The sequence below is a fragment of the Scyliorhinus torazame genome, chromosome 9 (assembly GCF_047496885.1).
Source record: "Scyliorhinus torazame isolate Kashiwa2021f chromosome 9, sScyTor2.1, whole genome shotgun sequence".
Lineage (NCBI taxonomy): Eukaryota > Metazoa > Chordata > Chondrichthyes > Carcharhiniformes > Scyliorhinidae > Scyliorhinus > Scyliorhinus torazame.
In genome coordinates, this window is record NC_092715.1 from 229205572 (window position 1) to 229232416 (window position 26845).

Sequence of the window (26845 nt, forward strand, 5' to 3'; positions counted from 1 at the left end):
TCGGAGACATGGATAGAGCAGGGACAGGAATGGATGTTGCAGGTTCCGGGGTTTAGGTGTTTTAGTAAGCTCAGAGAAGGAGGCAAAAGAGGGGGAGGTGTGGCGCTGCTAGTCAAGAGCAGTATTACGGTGGCGGAGAGGATGCTACATGGGGACTCTTCTTCCGAGGTAGTATGGGCTGAAGTTAGAAACAGGAAAGGACAGGTCACCCTGTTGGGAGTTTTTTATAGGCCTCCTAATAGTTCTAGGGATGTAGAGGAAAGGCTGGCGAAGATGATTCTGGATAAGAGCGCAAGTAACAGGGTAGTTATTATGGGAGACTTTAACTTTCCAAATATTGACTGGAAAGATATAGTTCAAGTACAATAGATGGGTCGTTTTTTGTACAGTGTGTGCAGGAGGGTTTCCTGAAACAATATGTTGACAGGCCAACAAGAGGCGAGGCCACGTTGGATTTGGTTTTGGGTAATGAACCAGGCCAGGTGTTGGATTTGGAGGTAGGAGAGCACTTTGGGGACAGTGACCACAATTCGGTGACGTTTACGTTAATGATGGAAAGGGATAAGTATACACCGCAGGGCAAGAGTTATAGCTGGGGGAAGGGCAATTATGATGCCATTAGACGTGACTTGGGGGGGATAAGGTGGAGAAGTAGGCTGCAAGTGTTGGGCACACTGGATAAGTGAAGCTTGTTCAAGGATCAGCTACTGCGTGTTCTTGATAAGTATGTACCGGTCAGGCAGGGAGGTAGGCGTCGAGCGAGGGAACCGTGGTTTACCAAGGAAGTGGAATCTCTTGTTAAGAGGAAGAAGGAGGCCTATGTGAAGATGAGGTGTGAAGTTTCGGTTGGGGCGATGGATAGTTACAAGGTAGCGAGGAAGGATCTAAAGAGAGAGCTAAGACGAGCAAGGAGGGGACATGAGAAGTATTTGGCAGGAAGGATCAAGGAAAACCCAAAAGCTTTCTATAGGTATGTCAGGAATAAGCGAATGACTAGGGAAAGAGTAGGACCAGTCAAGGACAGGGATGGGAAATTGTGTGTGGAGTCTGAAGAGATAGGCGAGATACTAAATGAATATTTTTCGTCAGTATTCACTCAGGAAAAAGATAATGTTGTGGAGGAGAATGCTGAGCCCCAGGCTAATAGAATAGATGGCATTGAGGTACGTAGGGAAGAGGTGTTGGCAATTCTGGACAGGCTGAAAATAGATAAGTCCCCGGGACCTGATGGGATTTATCCTAGGATTCTCTGGGAGGCCAGGGAAGAGATTGCTTTGATTTTTATGTCATCATTGGCTACAGGAATAGTGCCAGAGGACTGGAGGAGAGCAAATGTGGTCCCTTTGTTCAAAAAGGGGAGCAGAGACAACCCCGGCAACTATAGACCGGTGAGCCTCACGTCTGTAGTGGGTAAAGTCTTGGAGGGGATTATAAGAGACAAGATTTATAATCATCTAGATAGGAATAATATGATCAGGGATAGTCAGCATGGCTTTGTAAAGGGTAGGTCATGCCTCACAAACCTTATTGAGTTCTTTGAGAAGGTGACTGAACAGGTAGATGAGGGTAGAGCAGTTGATGTGGTGTATATGGATTTCAGCAAAGCGTTTGATAAGGTTCCCCACGGTAGGCTATTGCAGAAAATACGGAGGCTGGGGATTGAGGGTGATTTAGAGATGTGGATCAGAAATTGGCTAGCTGAAAGAAGACAGAGGGTGGTGGTTGATGGGAAATGTTCAGAATGGAGTACAGTCACAAGTGGAGTACCACAAGGATCTGTTCTGGGGCCATTGCGGTTTGTCATTTTTATCAATGACCTAGAGGAAGGCGCAGAAGGGTGGGTGAGTAAATTTGCAGACGATACTAAAGTCGGTGGTGTTGTCGATAGTGTGGAAGGATGTAGCAGGTTACAGAGGGATATAGATAAGCTGCAGAGCTGGGCTGAGAGGTGGCAAATGGAGTTTAATGTAGAGAAGTGTGAGGTGATTCACTTTGGAAGGAATAACAGGAATGCGGAATATTTGGCTAATGGTAAAGTTCTTGAAAGTGTGGATGAGCAGAGGGATCTAGGTGTCCATGTACATAGATCCCTGAAAGTTGCCACCCAGGTTGATAGGGTTGTGAAGAAGGCCTATGGAGTGTTGGCCTTTATTGGTAGAGGGATTGAGTTCCCGAGTCGGGAGGTCATGTTGCAGCTGTACAGAACTCTGGTTCGGCCGCATTTGGAGTATTGTGTACAGTTCTGGTCACCGCATTATAGGAAGGACGTGGAGGCTTTGGAGCGGGTGCAGAGGAGATTTACCAGGATGTTGCCTGGTATGGAGGGAAAATCTTATGAGGAAAGGCTGATGGACTTGAGGTTGTTTTCGTTGGAGAGAAGAAGGTTAAGAGGAGACTTAATAGAGGCATACAAAATGATCAGGGGGTTGGATAGGGTGGACAGTGAGAGCCTTCTCCCGCGGATGGAAATGGCTGGCACGAGGGGACATAACTTTAAACTGAGGGGTAATAGATATAGGACAGAGGTCAGAGGTAGGTTCTTTCCGCAAAGAGTAGTGAGGCCGTGGAATGCCCTACCTGCTACAGTAGTGAACTCGCCAACATTGAGGGCATTTAAAAGTTTATTGGATAAACATATGGATGATAATGGCATAGTGTAGGTTAGATGGCTTTTGTTTCGGTGCAACATCGTGGGCCGAAGGGCCTGTACTGCGCTGTATTGTTCTATGTTCTATGTTCTATCTGCCGAAGGGCCGGCATTATCTCATGCATGCGTGGAACCGCCGGTGGACCACAAAAAGGGCCGGTGCGGAAGGAAGGTGTGCCCCCACGGCACAGACTAGCCTGCAGATCGGTGGGCCCCGATCGCGAGCCAGACCACGATGCCCCCCTACCCAGGTCCCGCTGTGTGGGACCATGTCCAATCCACGCCGACGGGACTGGCCAGAAACGGGCGGTTGCTCGGCCCATCGGGGCCCGGGGAGGCCGCTGCCCAAGGCCCTCGACCGGCGTGGCATGAACCCTGCCCGCTGCATGTCTCCGTAATCTCAACTATATCATATCCCTTTACATCTACCTGCGCAAATAATTCATGCATTTTATTCCACGCGTTCAGGTAAAAAACCTTAAGGCTAGCCCTTTTAACATTTCTTGTCCTGTCCCTAGTACTTTTCACAGTGTCATTATCTGATACAGGCCTTTGATTTATCTGCTTATCACTTTTCTTATTCTCCTTGCTGTCATTTTCTCTTGTTCTTGATTCTCCCTGCTCTGAATCCTTACATGGGTTCCCATCCCCTGCCATATTAGTTGAAACCCTCCCCAAGCGCTCCAACAAATACGCCCACAAGGACATCATCAGTCCCGGTCCTGCCCAGGTGTACCCCATCCAGTTTATACAGGTCCCACCTCTCCCAGAACCGGCCCTGTTGCCCCAGGAATCTGAAATCCTCCTCCTCACACCATTTCTTCAGCCGTGTATTCATCCGATACAGCCTACTATTTCTACTCTGACTAGTACGTGGCATTGGGAGTAATCCTGAGATCACTACCTTTTGAGGTCCGACTTCTCAACTTTTTTCCTAACTCCTCATATTCTGTTTACAGGACCTCATACCTTTTTTGTAACCTATGCCGTTGATATCCACGTCTGCCACGAACACTGGCTGTTCACCCTCCCCCCTCCAGAATGTCCTGTAACTCCTCCGAGACATCATGACTCTAGCACCAGAAAGGCAACATACCATTCTGGAGTCTCGTTGGCCACAGAAACGCTTATCCCCCTTATAATCGAATCCCCTATAACTATTGCTTTTCCCACATTTTACTGCTCTCGTCTGCAGCAGAACCAACCTTGGTACAACAAATTTGGCTGTTGCTGCTTTCCCCAGAGAGGTCATTCCCCTCAACAGTATCCAAAATGGTATATCTGTTTTGCAGGAGAATGGCGACAGGAGATCCCTTCACTGCCTGCCTAGTTCTCTTGCTCTGCCTGGCGATCACCCATTCCGTTCCTGCCTGTGGTGTCTGAGCCTGCGGTGTGACCAACTCTCTCAACGTGCTTTCCACGACACTCTCCGCCTCGCAGATGCTCTACAGTGTCCCCAGTCGCCCCCCCCCCCCCCCTCCCCGTTGCCCCCCCCCAGCTCTGAAACTCCAGCTTCCAGGAGTTGTAGCTGCAGACATTTCTTGCACACATGCTGGCTCCGGGCACTGGAAATGTTCCCAGCCTCCCACATGGAGTAAGAGGAGCAAACCAAAGCTTTGAATTCTTCTGCCATAACTTACACTTTTAATTTAAAGCTTTGGAAGATACCTGACATTAGATTATATTCAATTCTCTGCGGCCCTTCTTTCCTTGTCGTTGTTCCTATCAATTGGAGGCCTTACAGATTATAAACCACAAAACTTATTTTCAAACTAGAAGTGCTAAAAGTTGTAAAGACTTGCCAACCTTGCCCACTACTTTGCAATTAGCTCCCTCCGTTGTAGCCTCTGCTGCAGCAGGGCAAGACCCCTCTCTGAAGATTAAAAAAGTTACAAAGCAAGGAGAAAAAGCAGAGAGTACCTCTTCCCATTCTGCACTGAGTTCCCACTCTGCTTCAAATTCCCAAGTTTTAAACTCATTCTGTCTGTGCCTCACTCCGGTTGTAAGTAACCAATGTTTCTTGACTCCTAATCAGTCTTCAGGTAATGTAGTTAACTGCCACTCAGCTATCTGGGTGGGGAAGCTCATTATTAAACTTTTAACTGAACTACTAAACTTAAAAGAGAAAAGAAGGAAAGACTTACCAATTCAATTCCCACTCTGCTGCAAAATCCAATGTTTAAAACTCACTCTGTCTCTTCCTCACTCCGGATGTGGCCTCTCTCTCTGCTCATGTGCAAAGCTAACTGCAAGTGCGCTTTGAAGCTCTTTTCTTAAATAGAGCTGAGTCAAATTAGCCACAGTACAATAGAGGAGGAATTTCCAGAGTATAGACGGGATGGCTTCCTGGATCAATATGTTCAGGAACCAACAAGAGAACAAGCCATCTTGGACTGGGTGTTGTGCAATGAGAAAGGATTTGTCGGCAATCTAGTTGTGAGAGAACCCTTGGAGATAAGTGTCAAAATATGATAGAATTCTTTATCAAGGTGGATAGGGAGTTAGTTGTTTCTGAGACTCTGAAGCTCAATAAAGGTAACTATGCTGGTATAAAGCATGAGCTGTCTATGATGGACTGGTAAACATGACTGAAAGGTAAAACAATGGACAGGCAATGGCAGGCATTCAAGGAACGAATAAGTGAACTTCAAGAGTCAATTCATTCCTATTTAGCGTAAAAGTGGAAAGGGAACAATGCCCAAACCAAGGCTTACAAGGGAAATTAGAGATAGGATTAGATTCAAAGAAGAGGCATGCAAATTACCAAGAGAAAGCAATAGATCTGAGGGTTGGGAACAGTTTAAAATTCAGCAAAGACAGACCAAGGGATTGATTAAGATGAGGAAAATACAATTTGAAAATAAGCTAGCGGGGAACATAAAAACTGACTGTAAAAGTTTCTATAGGTATGAAAAGAGAAAAAAATTGATAAAACCTAATGTAGACCCCTTATAGTCAGAAATGGGAGAATTCATAACAGGGAACAAAAAAATGGCTGAGGAACTAAATTTGTACTTTACTTCTGTCTTCACAAAGACATGAATAATGTACCGGCAGTTCTGAGAAACACAAGTTTTACTGAGAAGCTGAAGGAAATTAGTATTAGTAAAGAAATGATTTTGGAGAAATTAATGGGATTGAAGGCGGACAAATCTCCAGGGCCAGATAGTCTTCACCGCAAAATACTTAAGGAAGTGGCCCTTGAAATAGCAAAAAGAACAAGGAGATGTACAGCACAGGAACACCCTTTGGCCCTCCAAGCCTGCGCCGACCAGGCTGCCCATCTAAACTAAAATCTTCTACACTTCCGGGATGCGTGTCGCTCTATTCCCATCCTATTCATGTATTTGTCAAGATGCCCCTTAGACGTCACTATCGTCCCTGCTTCCACCACCTCCTCCGGTAGTGGGTTAAAGGCACCCACTACCCTCTGTGTGAAATACTTACCTCATACATCTCCCTTAAACCTTGCCCCTCGCATCTTAAACCTATGCCCCCTAGTAATTGACAGCTCTACCCTGGGAAAAAGTCTCTGACTATCCACTCTGTCTATGCCCCTCATAATCTTGTAGACCTCTATCAAGTCACCCTTCAACCTCCTTCGTTCCAATGAGAACAAACCAAATTTATTCAACCTCTCCTCATAGCTAATGCCCTCCATACCAGGCAACATCCTGGTAAATCTCTTCTGCAGCCTCTCTAAAGCCTCCACATCCTTCTGGTAGTGTGGTGACCAGAATTGAACACTATACTCCAAGTGTGGCCTAACTAAGGTTCTATACAGCTGCAACATGACTTGCCAATTCTTATACTCAATGCCCCAGCCAATGAAGGCAAGCATGCCGTATGCCTTCTTGACTAGCTTCTCCACAAGTGTTGCTCCTTTCAGTGACCTGTGGACCTGTACACCAAGATCTCTCTGACTGTCAATACTCTTGAGGGTTCTACCATTCACTGTATATTCCCTACCTGTATTAGACCTTCCAAAATGCATTACCTTACATTTGTCCGGATTAAACTCCATCTGCCATCTCTCCGCCCAAGTCTCCAAACAATCTAAATCTTGTTGTATCCTCTGACGGTCCTCATTGCTATCCGCAATTCCACTAACATTTGTGTCGTCCGCAAACTTATTAATCAGTCCAGTTACATTTTCCTCCAAATCATTTGTATATACTGCGAACAGCAAAAGTCCCAGCACTGATCCCTGCGGTACACCATTAGTCACAGGCCTCCAATCAGAAAAGCACTCTTCCATTGCAACTCTCTACCTTCTATGACCTAGCCAGTTCTGTATCCACCATGCCAGCTCATCTCTGATCCCGTGTGACTTCATCTTTTGTACCAGTCTGCCATGAGGGACCTTGTCAAAGGTCTTACTGAAGTCCATTTAGACAACATCCACTGCCCTACCTGCATCAATCATCTTCATGACCTCCTCAAAAAATTCCATTAAGTTAGTGAGACACGACCTCCCCTTCAGAAAACTGTGCTGCCTTTCGCTAATACGACCACTTGCTTCCAAATGGGAGTAGATCCTGTCTCGGAAGGTTTCCCTGTTGCTAAAAAAATATAAGGATCTGACGGAGTATGGGTCGTATAGGCCCATATCACTTTTGAATGTGGACGCAAAGGTACTGACGAAGGTACTGGCGGGTAGGCTGGAGGAGTGCTTCCCGAAGGTGACAGGTGAAGATCAGACGGGTTTCGTGAGAGGGAGGCAGCTCTTTTCAAACATTAGAAGGGTATTGAACGTGGTTATGGCACCGGCAGAGGGGAAGGAAATAGACATGGCTGTGGCATTGGGGGTTGGGGGGCTACCATTCCATAGGGCAGGGACTCACTTTAGGTACCTGGGGGTGCAGGCTGCCCGGGAGTGGAGGGGGCTCCACAGGTACAACATTTCTAGTTTGGTGGGGAGAGTGAAAGCTGATCTGGCAAGGTGGAATGGTCTCCCATTGTCACTGGTGGGTCGGGTACAGGCGGTTAAAATTAACATGTTGCCATGATTTCTGTTTATTTTCCAATGCCTGCCGATTTTCCTACCAAAGGCTTTTTTCAGAGAGATTGAGGGAATGATTACTTCATTCATATGGGGAGGGAAGGTGGCCAGAATTAGAAAGGTGCTGCTACAGAGAGGAAGGCAGGCAGGGGTTTGGGTCTTCCTAACCTGACGTATTACTACTGGACGGCGAATGTGGAGAAGGTGCGGAGCCGGGTCAGAGGGGTTGATTCTCAGTGGGTCAGAATGGAGGAGAGTTTGTGTAGGGGGTAGGGATTGAAAGCACTAGCAACAGCGCCACTCCCGATAGCCCCGGGGAAGTACTCAGGGAGTCCGGTAATAATAGCTTCATTGAGAATTTGGAGGCAGTTTCGCCAACACTTCAGGTTGGGGGCAGGGTCAAGGGAAATGCCGATTTGGGGGAACCACAGATTTGAGCCAGGAAAGTGGGATGGAAATTTTTGGATATGGGTGGAGAAGGGGACAAAGACACTAAAAGATTTGTTTCTTTGGGGTCGGTTTGCAGGATTGAAGGAGCTGGAAGCGAAGTATGGGCTGGAGCAGGGGGAAATGTTTAGATACATGCAGGTTCGAGATTTTGTCAGAAAGGAGATACAGAGCTTCCCGGTGGAGCTGGCCTCCACATTGTTGGAGGAGGTGCTGTCGACAGGGGGACTGGAGAAGGGGGTAGTATCAGCGGTTTATGGAGCTATTTTGGAAGAGGAGAAGGCACCACTGGAAGGGATCAAAGCAAAGTGGGAGGAAGAGTTGGGAGAGGATATAGAGGAGGGGTTCTGGTGTGAGGTGCTCCGGAGAGTGAACGCCTCCACCTCGTGCGCGAGGTTGGGGCTGATACAGCTGAAGGTGGTATATAGAGCACACCACATGAGGGCGAGGATGAGCCGATTCTTTGAAGGAGTAGAAGATGTGTGTGAACATTGCGGGGGGAGCCCCGCTAATCACGTTCTTATGTTTTGGTCCTGTCCAAAGCTAGAGGATTACTGGAAGGAGGTTTTTAGGGTAATTTCTAAAATGTTGCACGTGAAACTGGACCCGGGACCTGGGACCCCGGGAGGCCATATTCGGGGTGTCGGACCAGCCAGGGTTGGAAACAGGTGCGGAGGCGGATGTTGTAGCCTTCGCCTCGTTGATCGCCCAAAGACGGATCCTGATAGGTTGGAGAGCAACCTCTCCACCCTGTGCCCTGGCATGGCGGGGGGACCTGTTGGAATTCTTGACTCTTGAGAAGGTTAAGTTTGAACTAAGGGGAAGGATGGAGGGGTTATACAATTCATGGGCATTATTCATGATGCACTTTCAAGAACTGGATAACATCAAACATTAGTTGGGGTGGGTGGGTGGGAAGGTTGGGGGGGAGGGGGTCTGTGTGTGTTAATGGTGACTATGGGTGATTCCTGATTCCTTTTTGTCATTTGTTTAGGTGAACATGCGGGTTCATGTTTGAGGTTTGGTGGGAGGATAGGATCGTTGTTATTGAGATGGAGATTGACATATTTGTTACTGGTTATTGTTTATTGTTGGTAGGTGTAAATTTGGGAGAAAATATGTAAAAGGAGGAGAATAAAAATATTTTTTTTTAAAAAAGAATTATATTCATTGCTGTTTAGAAGAGTGGGAGGGGTCTCCTAGAAACTTGCAAAATTCCAACAGGATTAGACAGAATAGATTGAGAAAGAATGTTCCCAGTGGTGGGGGAGTCCAGAACTAGGGGTCATAGTTTGAGGGTAAGTGATAAACCTTTCAGGACTGAGGTGAGGAGAAATTTCTTCACCCAGAGAATGGTGAATCTGTGGAATTCGCTGCCACAGAAAGTAGTTGAGGCCAAAACATTGTGTAATTTCAAGAAGGAATTGTATAAAGCTCTTGGGGCCAAAATTATTATTAAGGGGATCAGGGATTATGGGGAGAAGGCAAGAGAATGGGGATGACAAAAATTTTGGCCATGATTGAATGGCGAAGCAGACTCGATGGGCCGAGTGGCCTAATTCTGCTTCTATGTCTTATAGTGTTATGGATCAAGGATATGGGACGAAGGCGGGATCAGGGTATTAAACTTGCTGGTCACATGATCATAATGAATGGTGGAACAGGCTCAAGAGGCCCAATGGCCTCCTCCTACTTCTATTTTCTATGTATGTTTCCATGTATGAACCGGATGGATCCCAGAAGAGGAATCTCCGATATCTACCAGCAATGCTGCGCTGCTTTTCGTACGCAACGCAGCCGATAGATCTTGCTCTTCATTTCTTGTGATTGATGGAAATAAAATTCCAGATGTATTAAGCATTCAGTTTTCTTTTTCTTGTTTTTTTTTCTGCTTTCTGATTGTTTATATTGTACTTCAGTCATTTGCTAGTCCTGTCAAAAGATCCTGCCCCATCACCCAAATGCTACGCAATGCTACAGAAATAAATCAGAAGTATAGGTATTTCACTCTCGCTCAGAATCAAATTGAGATGTAAATTTTTGATAATTAGACTCAGAAGACTTTCCGTGTCAAGTGACAGATGAGGCAGACAAAGCACTTGCTTGACACAAAAACAAAATGCTAGAAATTCTCAGCAGGCCTGACAGCATCTGTGGAGAGAGAACCGAGCGAACATTTTGAGTCTGGATGACTCTTGGTCAGAGCTAGAGAGAGCTGAAAATAGGATGAGATTTATACTGAGTGGAGGGGTGTGTGGGGATGGAGCAGTAGGGCTGGATAGAGGCCCAGCGATAGAAAGCGGCTGGGGAGAGATTGACAAAGATGTCATGGACAAAAAGACAGATGGAATGTGAATGGTGGTGATCATGGCTAAGAAAGGTGCTGATAGTGGTGCATTAAGAGATCCAAATATGTTAATGTCAGAACAAAAGTAAGTAGTGTCTCAAAGGCAAACTCGAACACAGCTGGTCCTAGTGGGGTGGGTGGGTGGAGGGGAGAGAGTGGTAAGGGAAAAACAAGATGGAAAGTGAGATGAAAAGAGGAATGGAACAATTAATCAATGGAAATATGAAAATAAATAGTTAGAAATAAAAATGGGATTAAGGTAGAGGAGAGAGTTGACAGTCTGAAGTTGTTGGGCTAGATTTTGCATCGGCCAGCGCTGATATCGGAGTCCTTGATGTGGCGGAGAATCACAAAATTGGGATTGGAGCTGAGTGTCAGCAGGCGCCGATCCGATCTGCGAAGCTCCGACCCCTCACTGGCGCCAGAATCGAGGTCTACGACAGCACAGTCTTAATGACCCATTTGTATCCATTTAGCGGGCGTGGACCCTACACTCCGACCCTCTGTGATTCTCCGGTCATCAGGGCCAGGAAACAAGGATGCGGATCACTTGTGGTCACGACCAGTGTGGCCAGGGTGTGGTGGACCTAGCGGTAGGTCATGGGGACAACTCCATCAGAGGGCTAACCCCCGCCTCCACGATGCACTACCTGCCCACTCCTCCTCTACAAGACCCCACACGCACCCAGAGATTCCCTTAATAGGGAAATTCTCCCCCGATGATCCCATGAATAGGGTGACCCCCCCCCAACGACCCCATGAATATGAGACTCCCCAGGGACTCCATGAAAAGGGAGTCCCGCAGCAGGGGGGAGACTCCCTCCCCGGGATCCTTAACTGAAGAAACCTGCCACAGAGATCCCATAACTGGAAGGCACCCCTAACTAAAGGGAGACCTTCCACAGACTGCCTAACTGAAGGAACTCCCACAGAGACCCCTTAACTAAAGGGACCCTTCACCCAGAACCAATGAGTAGGGAGACCCCCCCAGGAACCCCATGAGAGCAGTCTAGCCGGGCAGTGAAAATAATTGTATGTGTCCATTCTTTGAACAAGAACAGCTGTGACCTGTGTTTCAACCCTGCAGATCCATCAGCTGCTAGCCATTCATAGCTTTCTTGTAGCAGGCTGTGATTGACAGCTCCCACAAAACAGCTGCAGCCTTCGTTCATTCATCTCCCTTCATGGATCAGTGAATGTAAGTGGTGAAATCCCAATGTTTGCAAACATTGACCACATCAAAGAGAGGTAAGTGAGGTAATCACACATTTGTGTGCTTGGAATGCACTTACCTTCTTTGATGTGGTCAACGTTTCCCAATAGTCTCCCAAACTGACCCATTGAATTTGGGAGGCACTGTGGCACATTACGGGAAGCATGGTGGCACAGTGGTTAGCACTATTGCCTCATATTGCCAGAGACCACGGTTCAATTCTGGTCTTTAGTGTCTGTCTGTATGGAGTCTGCATGTTATCCTGTGTCTGATGGGTTTTCTCTGGGTGCTCTGGTTTCCTCTCACAGTCCAAAGATGTGCTGGTTTGGTGCATTGGCCATGTTAAATTACTCCTTCGTGTCCAAAGGTGTGCAGGCTAGATGAGTTAGCGGATTACGGTGATAGGGTGGGGTGTATATCTAGGTAGGGTGCTATTTCAGAGGGTCAGTGCAGGCTCAATGAGCCAAATGCCTCCTTCTGAATTGTAGATATTCTATGATTCTAACTCAATTCACTTGCGCGCATCTGTTTTGCATAGCTTGTTTTTCCTGGAACATGTTGAAGCTACAGCTTGATGGACACTACTCTGCATCAAGCTTGGCTGTTTATACTATTAGCTGTTGACATATTGTAAGGATCTGGAGGCTAAAAGGCAACCTATTTGCATATGTTATGGGCTAGAGCCCAAGTCCTGGGACAGAATCTTAGGCTTCCAAAACTCACAGATAATTGAAGAAAGGTGCAAGACTTGAAAATGTTCCTTTGTTTGCAGAAAAAAGTATTCTTGTATGTGCATGTATATTATTTCTAGCAAGCGTAAATTATCCTGGTTACAAGCTTGACAGATTTTCTTAAATTGGATGTTAGTATACCAAATAGCTCACTCGGTTGTTCAACAAGTGCTGCCTTATTGCCGAATCACACCTAACCCCTAGACAATTTGAACTGGCGTGGGCTAGTTGCGTCTGGTCTGTACTCTGCCTACAAGCGAAGGATGTTCAAGGCTTGCACTTTTTTAGACTTACCAGGGAACTTGGGAAACCTATAGTTTCCCCATTACTTTCAAGATGGCAATGTCTTGACCAATCAGATTCAACTTGCCAACTATTCAGCACCCTTTGCTTTTGTAGGATAGATCGTTTTGGTTTGAAATTTGGCATTCTTGCATTTGTCCTGATAAAGTGGCAGTTCTAATTACTGTGCCACCGCAGGGCAATGTACTTGCAATAAGTGAAGTAACAAATGGTTTAATGCAGTGTTTTTCAAACTTTTTTTCCAGGCACCCATTTTTACCAACTGGCCAACATTCAGTACCCAACCCGGCCGACCTTCATGACCCACGCCGGCCGACCTTCGTGACCCACGCCGGCCGACCTTTGCGAGCTACACTGGCCGACCTTTGCGAGCCACGCCGGCTGGTCTTTGCGAGTCACGCTGGTCGATCTTTGCGAGCCACGCCGGCCGATCTTTGCGAGCCACGCCAGCTGATCTTTGCGAGTCACGCCGGCCGATCTTTGCGAGTCACACCGGCCGATCTTTGCGAGCCACGCCGGCCGATCTTTGCGAGTCACGCCGGCCGATCTTTGCGAGTCACGCCGGCCGGTCTTTGAGAGCCACGCCGGCCGATCTTTGTGAGTCACGCCAGCCGATCTTTGCGAGTCACGCCGGCCGGTCTTTGAGAGCCACGCCGGCCGATCTTTGCGAGCCACGCCAGCCGATCTTTGCGAGTCACGCCGGCCGATCTTTGCGAGTCACGCCGGCCGATCTTTGCGAGTCACGCCGGCCGGTCTTTGAGAGCCACGCCGGCCGATCTTTGCGAGTCACGCCGGCCGATCTTTGCGAGTCACGCCGGCCGATCTTTGCGAGTCACACCGGCCGATCTTTGCGAGCCACGCCGGCCGATCTTTGCGAGTCACGCCGGCCGATCTTTGCGAGTCACGCCGGCCGGTCTTTGAGAGCCACGCTGGCCGATCTTTGCGAGCCACGCCGGCCGACCTTTGCGAGCCACGCCGGCCGATCTTTGCGATCCACGCCGGCCGATCTTTGCGAGCCACGCCGGCCGATCTTTGCGAGCCACGCCGGCCGATCTTTGCGAGCCACGCCGGCCGATCTTTGCGAGCCACGCCGGCCGATCTTTGCGAGCCACGCCGGCCGGTCTTTGCGAGCCACGCCGGCCGACCTTTGCGAGCCATGCCGGCCGACCTTTGCGAGCCACGCCGGCCGACCTTTGCGAGCCACGCCGGCCGACCTTTGCGAGCCACGCCGGCCGACCTTTGCGAGCCACGCCGGCCGACCTTTGCGAGTCACGCCGGCCGACCTTTGCGAGCCACGCCGGCCGACCTTTGCGAGCCACGCCGGCTGATCTTTGCGAGTCACGCCGGCCGATCTTTGCGAGTCACGCCGGCCGATCTTTGCGAGCCACGCCGGCCGATCTTTGCGAGTCACGCCGGCCGGTCTTTGAGAGCCACGCCGGCCGATCTTTGCGAGTCACGCCGGCCGATCTTTGCGAGCCACGCCGGCCGATCTTTGCGAGTCACGCCGGCCGATCTTTGCGAGTCACGCCGGCCGACCTTTGAGAGCAACGCCGGCCGACCTTTGAGAGCCACGCCGGCCGACCTTTGAGAGCCACGCCGGCCGACCATTGAGAGCCACGCCGGCCGACCTTTGCGAGCCACGCCGGCCGACCTTTGCGAGTCACGCCGGCCGACCTTTGCGAGCCACGCCGGCCGACCTTTGCGAGCCACACTGGCCGACCTTTGCGGGCCACGCCGGCCGACCTTTGCGAGCCACGCCGGCCGACCTTTGCGAGCCACGCCGGCCGGTCTTTGCGAGTCACATCGGCCGATCTTTGCGAGTCATGCCGGCCGACCTTTGAGAGCCACGCCGGCCGACCTTTGAGAGCCACGCCGGCCGACCTTTGCGAGCCACGCCGGCCGACCTTTGCGAGTCACGCCGGCCGACCTTTGCGAGCCACGCCGGCTGACCTTTGCGAGCCACGCTGGCCGACCTTTGCGGGCCACGCCGGCCGACCTTTGCGAGCCACGCCGGCCGACCTTTGCGAGCCACGCCGGCCGGTCTTTGCGAGTCACATCGGCCGATCTTTGCGAGCCACGCCGGCCGACCTTTGCGAGCCACGCCGGCCGGTCTTTGCGAGTCACATCGGCCGATCTTTGCGAGTCACGCCGGCCGATCTTTGCGAGCCACGCCGGCCGGCCTTTGCGAGTCACGCCGGCCGACCTTTGCGAGCCACGCCAGCCGACCTTTGCGAGCCACGCCAGCCGACCTTTGCGGTCTACGCCAGCTGCCCTGCGCGACCCACCATTTTCTCTTCTCTTGTTTGCTGCTGAAGAAAATGGAGGAAATGGTTTTGAGTTCCTTTGGCCTTCGTACACGCTCCTCCAATGGAACCTGTTGGATGAAGGTGAAGCCTTCCGGTGTATGGAGTCTCCATCTGTCCAAAGTTCAGCATTTTTTTCTTGTAAAAGTTTATCAAATGAAGCCCCCCGCGAACTTGTAAAAAAAAATTTTTTTTAAATGAATAAAATAAAATCCCCCCGAACTTGTAAAAAAAAGCTGCAACCGTTTAAAAATAAAGCGGCCGCACTGCGCATACATGCCCGATCATCGGCGCGCATGTGCATAGTTTTGTGCGTGTGCGCCGATGACCTGGCACGCATGCGCAGTGCGGCAGCATTTATTTTACATGTTCGCAGCCATTTTGAAGGCCACTTGCAGCCGCCGTTATTAACAGCCGGCTGTTGCGTGCAGATTTGCGTGATCGGGAGCGCAGTGCGGACGGCTCCGCGAGCCTCCCGACACCCGCCCGCGACCCACCCGCTGATCGTGCCCCCGAGTTTGACAATGCCTGGTTTAATGAATGCACCAAAATAGCACAAAGAGGAACCTAATGCAAATAAATTAACACATTTGTTAAAAATATAGTTGTAATCTGTTTCTTGTTCTAAAATCTTTGAAAGGATATTTTATTTACCTGTATTTACTATTCATTGACATCACCGTTTCTTTGCTGCTCTTCAACCTAGAGTTATTTGATGAACGGTTACTGCCTTATCGTCATGTAAGGTGATGTCCCCTTTAAGACCGGGCTTGGAACCCTAGGGACTCCGCCTCTGGCTCCGCCCATCTGGGAGCCATACATAAAGGGCTGCCTCATGGTCTGTATAGCAGTCAGCTCTCGTCCATAGCTGTAGCATAGTTATTAGTCTAATAAAGCCTTCTTTACTGTTTAATCTCTAAGCGTCATTATTGAGGGTACCTCAATTTATTAGACTAAACTAGATTCAGGATGGACGCAGACCTAAAACCAGAGAAGCTCAATCTGGAAACACGAACGCCGGAGGCAAAGGAAATTTTAAAATACTGGCTGCGTTGCTTCGAGGCCTACCTGGACTCCGCAGAGACTCCCATCCTGGGGCCACGCAAGCTGCGTCTACTCCACGCCCGTGTGAGTCACAGAATCTCCGCCACGCTCGAAAAGGCGTCGACTTATGACAAGGCAATTGAGTTGCTCCGCAAGCGGTTTGTCAAACCCGTCAATGAGGTGCACGCCCGGCATCTGCTCTCTACCTGACAGCAGCGCTCGGGGGAAATCGCTCAACGAGTTTGTTGAGAAACTCACCGCGCTTGCCAGGGACTGTGACCATCAGGATGTGACAGGGGAAGTCCATATGAACCTGCACATCAGAGATGCTTTCGTGTCCGGAATCCGCTCGACCTACATCTGGCAGCGGCTGCTCGAAAACGGGGCAAAAGACCTCCAGGAGATGCTAACGCTCGCCTCCTCGCTGGAGGTGGCCCGACATAACTTGGGTACGTACCCCGCGGACTCTGCCAGCCCCCCCCCCCCCCCCGGACTTCCTCAGACTCAACCGTATTACACGCCTGCGCCACGCGGCGACCCGCTCACCATGGGGGCACACCATGCTACTTCTGCGGGCAGGGCCAGGGCTTATCGTCATGTAAGGTGATGTCCCCTTTAAGACCGGGCTTGGAACCCTGGGGACTCCGCCTCTGGCTCCGCCCATCTGGGAGCCATACATAAAGGGCTGCCTCATGGTCTGTATAGCAGTCAGCTCTCGTCCATAGCTGTAGCATAGTTATTAGTCTAATAAAGCCTTCTTTACTGTTTAATCTCTAAGCGTCATTATTGAGGGTACCTCAATATCCACGACCACGCTGCCCAGCCCGCTCCGCGATCTTACGCCCAGTGGGTCCCCAAGTATGCGGACAAAGCCCGCCCACTCCTAAAGACCACCACTTTTCCCCTCCCGACTGAGGCTCAATTGGCCTTCAACCGCAGCAAGGCCGACATCATCAAGGCCGCCATGCACGCAGTGGACGAAACCATCCCTTTCCAGGTAGAGAGCGATGCATCAGACATCGCCCTGGCTGCTACCCTCAATCAAGGAGGCAGACCAGTAGCGTTCTTCTCCCGAACCCTCACCGCCTCCGAGGTTCGACACTCTGCAGTCGAAAAGGAGGCACAAGCCATTGTGGAGGCTGTACGGCGCTGGAGACACTACCTAGCCGGTAGGAGGTTTACCCTCGTCACCGACCGTTGGTCGGTCGCCTATATGTTCGATAACACGCAACGGGGCAAAATAAAAAACGATAAAATTTTGAGGTGGAGGATCGAACTCTCCACCTACTCGTACGATATCAAGTATCGTCCAGGGGAGCTCAACGAGCCCCCAGATGCCCTGTCCCGCGGCATATGTGCCAACGCGCAGGAGGACCGCCTGCAAGCCATCCACAATGACCTCTGCCACCCGGGGGTTACCCGGCTCGTCCATTTCATCACAAGTCCCGCAACCTACCTTACTCAACCAAGGAGGTCAAGGCCATGGTCAGGGCCTGCCAGGTCTGTGCGGAGTGCAAACCGCACTTCTATCGGCCAGTCAAGGTTCGGCTCGTGAAGGCCTCGGGGCCCCTTTGAGCGACTGAGCGTGGACTTCAGGGGGCCCCTCCCGTCCACCAACCGTTATGCCTATTTCCTCACCGTGATCGATGAGTTCTCCCGTTTCCCATTCGCCATTCCCTGCACCGACATGACCTCAGCCACGGTGATTAAGGCACTACACAGCATCTTCACCCTGTTCGGTTTCCCCGCATATATCCACAGCGACCGGGGTACATTGTTTATGAGCGATGAACTGCGTCAGTATCTGCTCAGCAAAGGCATCGCCTCGAGCAGAACGACCAGTTATAACCCGCGGGGAAACGGGCAGGTGGAGAGGGAGAACGCGACAGTGTGGAAGGCTGTCCTTCTGGCCCTGCGGTCGAGAAGTCTCCCAACCACCCGCTGGCAGGAGGTCCTACCCGATGCCCTACACTCCATTAGGTCACTCCTCTGCACGGCCACGAATGAGACCCCTCACGACCGATTGTTTCTCTTCCCCAGGAAGTCTACCTCCGGGGTCTCGCTTCCACCTTGGCTGATGGCTCCGGGACCTGTTCTTCTCCGGAGGCACGCGAGGAGCCATAAAACGGACCCCCTAGTTGAAAAGGTCCGACTGCTCCACGCCAACCCCAGTTACGCCTACGTGGAGTACTCCGACGGCAGGCAAGATACGGTTTCCCTCCGGGATCTGGCACCCGCTGGATCCTCCACCACAGACGCCCCTTCCCGCGCCGCGCCCATGCAGGACCCGTCGCCCCCTACAACACACCCCCTTCCGGCCCTACCACCCATTGGTGAGCCCCCCCCTTTACACACACCTCCGCTACCCCCGGCCCTGCCTAGTTCCTCTGCCCCGGCCCGGACCGAAGCTCCGACCGCTGTGCTCCCGGATATGCCCTCAACCGGGACGTCCGTGCCCGCCGCACCACCGCCCGAATTGAGGTCGAGGAGGACGATCCGGCCACCGAGATGGATGGACCTATGATGGCACTTCACCCCCGCCGGACTCCTTTTTAAACAGGGGGTGAATGTGATGAACGGTTACTGCCTTATCATCATGTAAGGTGATGTCCCCTTTAAGACCGGGCTTGGAACCCTGGGGACTCCACCTCTGGCTCCGCCCATCTGGGAGCCATACATAAAGGGCTGCCTCATGGTCTGTATAGCAGTCATCATCGTCCATAGCTGTAGCATAGTTATTAGTCTAATAAAGCCTTCTTTACTGTTTAATCTCTAAACGTCATTATTGAGGGTACCTCAAGTTATTAACTCTTCAGCCCTTTTGTGAGTTAACCAATGCAAATGTGATCATTCAGTTTTTACAAATTTGATGCAGTCTCTCATCTTCGAAAGTTGTTAACACAATCATTTTCATATATACCTAGGTGAAATTGCCATTTTACTAAAACCACTGACCATCGTCAAGGGAGACAGGGGCACTTTGACGACGGCTGTCCTTCTTGCTTCTGACGGCACAAACAAACCTGAGGAGCTGCTTTATGTCATAACAGAGCCACCAAAGTATGGACAAGTAGAGTACATCAACTACCCTGGAGTGGCAATAACCAGTTTTAGCCAGATTGATGTGGCAGCTCAGACAGTTTCTTATACTCACAAAAGCAAGGCAGCAGCTACGAGAGACTTGTTGAGGTAAGAATGTATTTAAATGAAGGTTTGAAAGCAATATTAATACATAACAGAGTCCATTGAACCAAATTATGGCATGTCTCATCATCACATTTTCTGTATGCATTGTTGGTTATTTATTTGTTAAGAACGAGGGGATATTAGCATTTTTTAATAGTTGGTAATATGTGCATGAGCTAAAAATTTGTACAGTTGATTTGGTGATATATATATGGGGCTGGATTCTCTGATCCTGATGCTAAGTGTTGACTCCGTCGTAAACGCCGTTGCGTTTCTCGACGGTGTCATCACGGCCTCAGGAGCGGCGATTCCGACCCCTACAGGGGGCCAGCATGGCACTGGGGCGATCCCGGCATCAGATCGGCGGCGTGGGTCTGCACATGCGCAGTAGGACCGGCGGCAACCCGCGCATGCGCAGTGGCTCCCCTCGCCGTGCCAGCCCCGGCGCAACATGGCGTAGGGCTTCAGGGGCCGGCACGGAACAAAAGACGCCCCCAGCCCGAGAGGCCGGCCCACCGATCGGTAGGACCAGATCGCGGGCCAGGCCGCAGCAGAGGCCCCCCTGGGGTCGGACCCCCCCCCCCCCCCCCCCCCCCCAACCAGGCCGTCCACGGATCCATTCACGGTGAGGTCCCGTCGGGTAGGACCATGTTAGAACAGCGCCGGCGAGATTCGGGTGTTTTTGTACACCCGTTCATCCCATCCTGGGCGGAGAATCGCCGGGGGGGCGCATAGAGCAGCCTCCGACAGGCTCCACGCCGGTGCCAATGATGCCGATACTCTGCTCTCCGGAGAATCGGAGGACCGGCATCGGGACGGTGTGGCCCGATTCGCGCCCGTCCCGGCGATTCTCTGGCCCGGCTTGGGCTGAGAGAATCCCGCCCATAGTTCCCAAATGGATACACTCTGTTTGAGGTTACCCGCTGCAAGACTACCTGCCTTCTTCCATTAAAATTAATTGCGGCACTTTGGCTGGCAAGAACAGAAGGAGCACATCTCAGCCTCTACGTGGATTCATAGTGCCTTTGTGGACAAGCTGATGTGACAGGGCTGATTAGAACCAGTGGTGGATTTACAGTTAGTGGGGCCCTATGCTTAGCTTCATTTTTGCACCCTCCCCCCAACCCAAACCAGGACCTGAAGGCCGAAGCCCACCCCTCACGTACACTTTCTCTCCACTCCCCCACCCACTGATACCACCACCACCAGTGGTGCAGTAGCTCTAAGAAAATGTAATGTCTATATAACTTTGCTATCTTCTATTATATTGCTTTCCTATGTATTCATGATTGAGTTGTCCAATGACAATAAAACTATGCTTTTTCAGTGAAAAATACTAGTGCCAGTTGGAATTTTACTTTGAACCGTCAATCATTGAATCATTAGTCGTTAGCATCGGTATAAATTCATTATGAACAATTTAATTGTGTAATTCAAACCTATTACAGACATGAAATACAAAGTTTTACTTACAAGATATGGAACAAAACTGGGTAAATAGAATTAAGGTACAGATCAGCCATAATGATGAAAAAAGCTCAAGTGGCTGAGTGGCCTACTCTTGTTTGTATGTTCCTACCTTGATATCAATGAATAGGATTTGGCATGTGTGTGATGCATGTGCATCAAACTATTTCTCCAGCCAATAAGGAGATGGTGGAGCAGTGGTAATATTGCTGGACTAGTAATCTAGAGACCTAGGGTAATGTTCTGGGACCTGGCTTCGAATCCCACTAAACCAGATGATGGAATTTAAATTCAATAAAATATCTGGAATTAAAAGTCGAATGAAGACCGATTGTAATAAAAACCCATCTCGTTCACTCTTGTCCTTTCGGGAAGGAAACCTGCTGTCCTTACCTGTTCTGGCCTACAAATGACTCCAGATGCATAGCAATATGGTTGATTCTTAGATGCCCTCTGACGTGGCCCAGCAAGCCACTCAGTTGTATCCAACAGCTACAAAGAAAACACAGGAAAGAAACCGGACGGACGACCCAGCATTGACTTAGTCAACAGAAATGACAATGGCAAACCCAGCCCTGCCAACTCTGCAAAGTCCTCCATGATAATACCTGGGGGCCTGTGCCAAAACTGTGAGAGCTGTCTCATAGACTAGTCAAGCCTGACATAGTCATGCTCACAGAATCATACCTTACAGATACTATTGAGAGTGAAATAGCTGAATCCTAAACTAGGGTCCGGAATCTAAATAAAGTAATCCATGAGGGTAGGAGGTGAGAATTGGCAAGGGTAGATTGGGGAACCCATATTTCATGAACGTGTGCATGAATTACAACAATTATTCATTCCTGTCTGGCACAAAAATAAAAGAGGAAAGGCATACAAAAGAAATTAGGGATAATATTAAATCCAAAGAGGAGTCATGTAAAATTGCCAGAAAAAGCAGTAACCTGAGGATTGGGAGAATTTTAGAATTCAGCAAAAGAGGATAAAAAAACTTATCAAGAGGGGGAAATAGATATGGGGCAGCACGGTGGCACAGTGGTTATCATTGCTGCCGACGGCTCTGAGGATCCGGGTTCGAATCCCGGCTCTGGGTCACTGCCCGTGTGGAGTTTGCACATTATCGCCTTGTCTGCGTGGGTTTCACCCCCACAACCCAAAGATGTGCAAATTAGGTGGATTGGCCACGCTAAATTGCCCCTTAATTGGAAAAAATAATAATTGGGTACTCTAAATTAAAAAAAAAAAAGAGGGGGAACTAGAATATGAGTGTAAAATTGCTGAGAATATAGAAACTGACAGTAAAAGCTTCTCTGAAAATGTGAGGAGAAAAAGATTAGTAAAGTCAAATGGCTCACATTCAGAAGCCAGGGAAATTATAACGGGGAACAAAGAAATGGGCAGAAGAACTTGAACACATTCTTTGGTTCTGTCTTCACAAAAGAGGGCACAAATAAACTTCCAGAAATGTTAGGGAACCAAGGGCCCTGTGAGATGCGGGTTGAACGAAATCAGTATCAGTAAGAAAATGGTGCTGGGGAAATTAATGAGGTTAAAGGCTGACAAATCACAAGGACATTAAAGGAAATGGCCCTGAATATATTGAATGCAGTGGTGGTCATCTTCCAAAATTCTGTAGACTCTAGAGCAGTTCCTGCAGATTGGAGTGTAGCAAATGGAACCCCACTATTTAAAAAGGGAGGGAGAGAAAAAAGGGAGAGTTACAGACCAGTTAACCTGACATCAGGGGCGGGATTCTCCGACCCCCCCGCCGGGTCGGAGAATCGCCGGGGGCTGGCGTGAATCCCGCCCCCGCCGGTTGCCGAATTCTCCGGCACCGGATATTCGGCGGGGGCGGGAATCGCGCCACGCCGGTTGGCGGGCCCCCCGCCGGCGATTCACCGGCCCGGATGGGCCAAAGTCCCGCTGCTGGAATGCCTGTCCCGCCAGTGAGAATTAAACCACCTCTCTTACCGGTGGGACAAGGCGGCGCGGGCAGGCTCCGGGGTCCTGGGGGGGGCGCAGGGCGGTCTGGCCCCGGGGGGTGCCCCCACGGTGGCCTGGCCATCGATCGGGGCCCACCGATCCGCGGGCGGGCCTGTTTCGTGGGGGCACTCTTTTCCTTCCGCCCTCGCCATGGTCTCCACCATGGCGGAGGCGCATGCGCGGGGATGCAGTGAGCGGCCGCTGACGCTCCCGCACATGCGCCGCCCGGCAAAGTCAGTTTCACGCCAGCTGGCGGGGCACCAAAGGCCTTTCCCACCAGCTGGTGGGGTTGAAATCAGTCCGGCGCGGGCCTAGCCCCTCAAGATTAGGGCTCGGCCGCTCAAGATGCGGAGGATTCCGCACCTTTGGGGCGGCGCGATGCCGGACTGATTCGCACCGTTTTTGGCGCCGGTCGGCGGACATCGCGTCGATGGCGGAGAATTCCGCCCCAGTAGTGGGGAAGATGCTTGAGTCTATTATAAAAGCCATGGTAACAGAACATTTGTAAATCATTAACAAAATTGGACAAAGTCAGCATAGGTTTATGGGCACAGAATATATTCTGGGTGGGGGACTTCAATGTCCATCACCAAGAGTGGTTCAGCAGTACCATCACAGACCGAGCTGGCCTTTCCTAAAGGTCAAATCTGCTGGACTGGGTCTGCAGTAGGTGGTGAGCGAACCAACAAGAGGGGAAAACATACCTGACCCCATCCTTATCAACCTGTCTGCTGCAGATGCATCTGTCCATGACAATATCAGTAGGAGTGACCACTGCATAGTCCTTGTGGAGACAAAGCCCCGTCTTCAACATTGAAGATACCCTCCATCGTGTTGTGTGGTAAGACAACTATGCTAAATGGGATAGACTTCAAAAAGATCTAGTAACTCAAGATTGGGAATCCATGAGGCGCTGTGGGCCATCAGCAGCAGCAGAATTGTAATCAACCACAATCTGTACCCTCATGGCCCAGCATATCCCTTACCGTACCATTACCACCAGCCTGGGATCAACCCTTGTTTAATGAAGAGTGCAGAAGGGCATGCCAAGAGAAACACCAGGCATACCTAAAAATAAAGTGTCAACCTGGTGGAGCTACAACACTTGTGTGCCAAATGGCATTAGTAGCATGTAATAGACAGAGGTAAGCAATTCCACAATCATAGAACCCCACTCATAGAACCCCTGCAGTGTAGAAGGAGGCCATTCAACCCATTGAGTCTGCACCAACCCTCTGAAAGAACAATCCACCCAAGTCCACTCCCGAAACCTACTTCAGTAACCCCTTAACCTAATCTACACATCTTTGTACTGCGGGAGGAAACCAGAGCACCCGGAGGAAACCCACACAGACCTGGGAAGAATGTGCACAGACAGTCAGCCAAGGCCAGAATTGAACCCAGGTCCTTGGTGCTGTGAGGCAGCAGTGATAATAACCACTGTGCCACCACTTTGCCCAAACATCGGATCAGATCAAGTCCTGCCACATACAACTGTGAATAGTGGTGACAATTAAACAACTCACTGGGGGAAGGAGGCTCCACAAATGTCCCCATCCACAATAATGATGTGGCCCAGCATATCAGTGTAAAATACAAGGCTGAAGCATTCACAATAATCTTCAGCCAGAAGTGCCGATTGGATGATCCAACTCGGCCTCATCTGGAGGCACCCAGTATAACAGATGACCGTCTTCAGTCAATTTGATTCACACCACGAGATGGCAAGAAACTGCTGAAGGTACTGGATACTGCAAAAGCTGTGGACCCTGACAACATTCCGGTAATAGTACTGAAGGCTTGTTCTCCGGAGCTTTCTGCGCACCCAGCCAATTTTTTCCAGTACAGCTACAACATTGGCATCTATCCGGCAATGTGGAAAATTGCTCAGGTATGTCCTGTACACAAGAAACAGGACAAATCCAACCCAGCCAATTACTGCCCCATCAGTCTGCTGTCGATCATCAGTAAAGTGATGGAAGAGATCAACAACTGCAGGATCAAGCTGCACTTAATCAGCAATTAGTTGCTCACTGTTGCTCAGTTTGGGTTTTTCCAGGGTCACTCATCTCCTGACCTCATTACATCCTTGGTTCAAGCATGGACAGAAAAACTGAACTTTAGATGTGAGGTGACTGTGACTGCACTTGACATCAAGGCAGCATTACAATGAGTATGGTATCAAGGAGCCCTAGCAAAACTGGAGTCAATGGAAATCGGGGAAAACACCCCCACTGGTTGGAATCATACCTGACACAAGCAAATGTGCTCTTGATGGTTGTGTTCCTCTGGATAGTGTCTGAGGCCAAACTATCTTCAGGTGCTTCACCAATGATCTTCCTTCCGTCATAAGGTCAGAAGTGGGAATGTTTTCTGATAATTGCACGATGTTCAGTATCATTCGCTACTCCTCAGATACTGAAGCAGTCCATGTCCAAATGCAACAAGACCTGTACAATATCCAGGTCGTAAAAGTGGCAAGTAGCATTCACACATCATAAGTGTCAGGCAATGGCCATTTCCAACAAAAGACGTTCGAACCATCACCCCTTGACATTCAACGGCATTACCATCGCTGAATCCCTCACTATCAACATCCCAGTAGTTACCATTGACCAGAAACTGAACTGGACTATCCATGTAAAGACTGTGGCTACAAGGGCAGGTCAGAGGCTAGGAACCCTAAAGCGAGTAATATACCTTCTGACTCCCCAAAGCTTGTCCTCCACCTAAAAGGCACGAGTCAGGAATGTAATGGAATACTCTCCACTTGCACTATGGATGAGTGCAGCTCCAACAACACTCAAGAAGGTTGACATCATCTAGGACAAAGCAGCCCACTTGTTTGCTACCCCTTCCATCAACATTCACACCCTCCACCACCAATGAATAGTGGAGCCTTGTGTACCATCTACAAGATGCACTGCAGGAACTCACCAACACTCCTTAGACAGTACCTTCCAAACCCACGACCAGTACCAACTAGAAGGAGAAGAACAGCAGAGACATGGGAACACCACCACCTGGAGGTTCCCTCCAAATCACTCACAACCCTGACTTGGAAATATATCGCCATTCCTTCATTATCGCTGGGTACAAATCCTGGAACTCACTCCCTTGCAGCATAGTAAGTGTATCTACACCACATGGACTGCAGCGGTTCAAGAAGGCAGCTCATCACCACATTCTCAAGGGCAACTAGAGATGGACAATAAATGCTGGCCTAACCAGCGACACACACATCCCATAAATTAGTTTTAAAAAAGTAGACTGTCTCTGGGAATATCACAGAGCTAATCTTGCTGCCGGCAAGTGTGGGCTCACAGTTCCAGTTTGGTCCTGACATTGGGGTTCTGAAGCTCACAGAAAATGTTCTACCTGATCATTTAGATTGTTGACCTTTCATCAGACTTGATGAGCACTTCCATCATTTTCTTTTGTTTATTTCAGATTTCCAGCATCTGGATTGTTTTGTTTTCTAAAGTGTAACTTCAGTCTGTTAGGCCATATACGTGATGTTCAAGGTTTCTGAAAAGATTACTTCGCTCATGATGACCATACTAATAATAAATGCCTGTTGTCATACATATTGAAAGTACCAATGAGATTAAATGTAGGACTAGATTTTATGTTCTCCGACCGGCAGATTTGAATGCTGGGAGTGCACAAAAAAGCCAGCAGGTGACCTTCCGACCGCCAACCTGTCTGAAATTTTACAAGGGACAGAATGTGTGTCAGGAGGTCTTCCCACTCTTGGATCTATTGAGGGTCTTAAGTGATCAATGAATGGCCACTTAAGGGCTTCATCCCACCCTGACTGATTTGATACCCAGCCTGCAGCTTTAGTTGAAGCTGGTGTTGGGCAAATGGGAGCCCTCTTTTGAAAGTCCCATGGCTCATTGACGGCATCCCCCTCATTAAATTTGTCCCATGTATCTTGAAATTTGTCTGCCACCCCTGTAACCCACCTTAATGAGACCAGATCCTGGACTTAATTGGGCTCCTGGGCATAGCTTTCATAGAATTTACAGTGCAGAAGGAGGCCATTCGGCCCATCGAGTCTGCACCGGCTCTTGGAAAGAGCACCCTACCCAAGGTCCACACCTCCACCCTATCCCCATAACCCAGTAACCCCACCCAACACTAAGGGCAATTTTGGACACTACGGG

The 26845-nt window shown here is 49.8% G+C and overlaps 1 protein-coding gene across 7 annotated transcripts in view; it reads left to right on the forward strand.

The window, feature by feature from the left end:
• frem1a (Fras1 related extracellular matrix 1a) overlaps window positions 1-26845 on the forward strand; it is a 765391-nt gene that overhangs the window by 642353 nt on the left and 96193 nt on the right. For all 7 annotated transcript variants that reach the window (XM_072517132.1, XM_072517134.1, XM_072517136.1 and 4 more), the window contains one exon: window positions 18962-19226. In XM_072517132.1, coding sequence (XP_072373233.1) covers window positions 18962-19226 — 265 coding nt within the window. The remainder of the gene's footprint in view (window positions 1-18961; window positions 19227-26845) is intronic.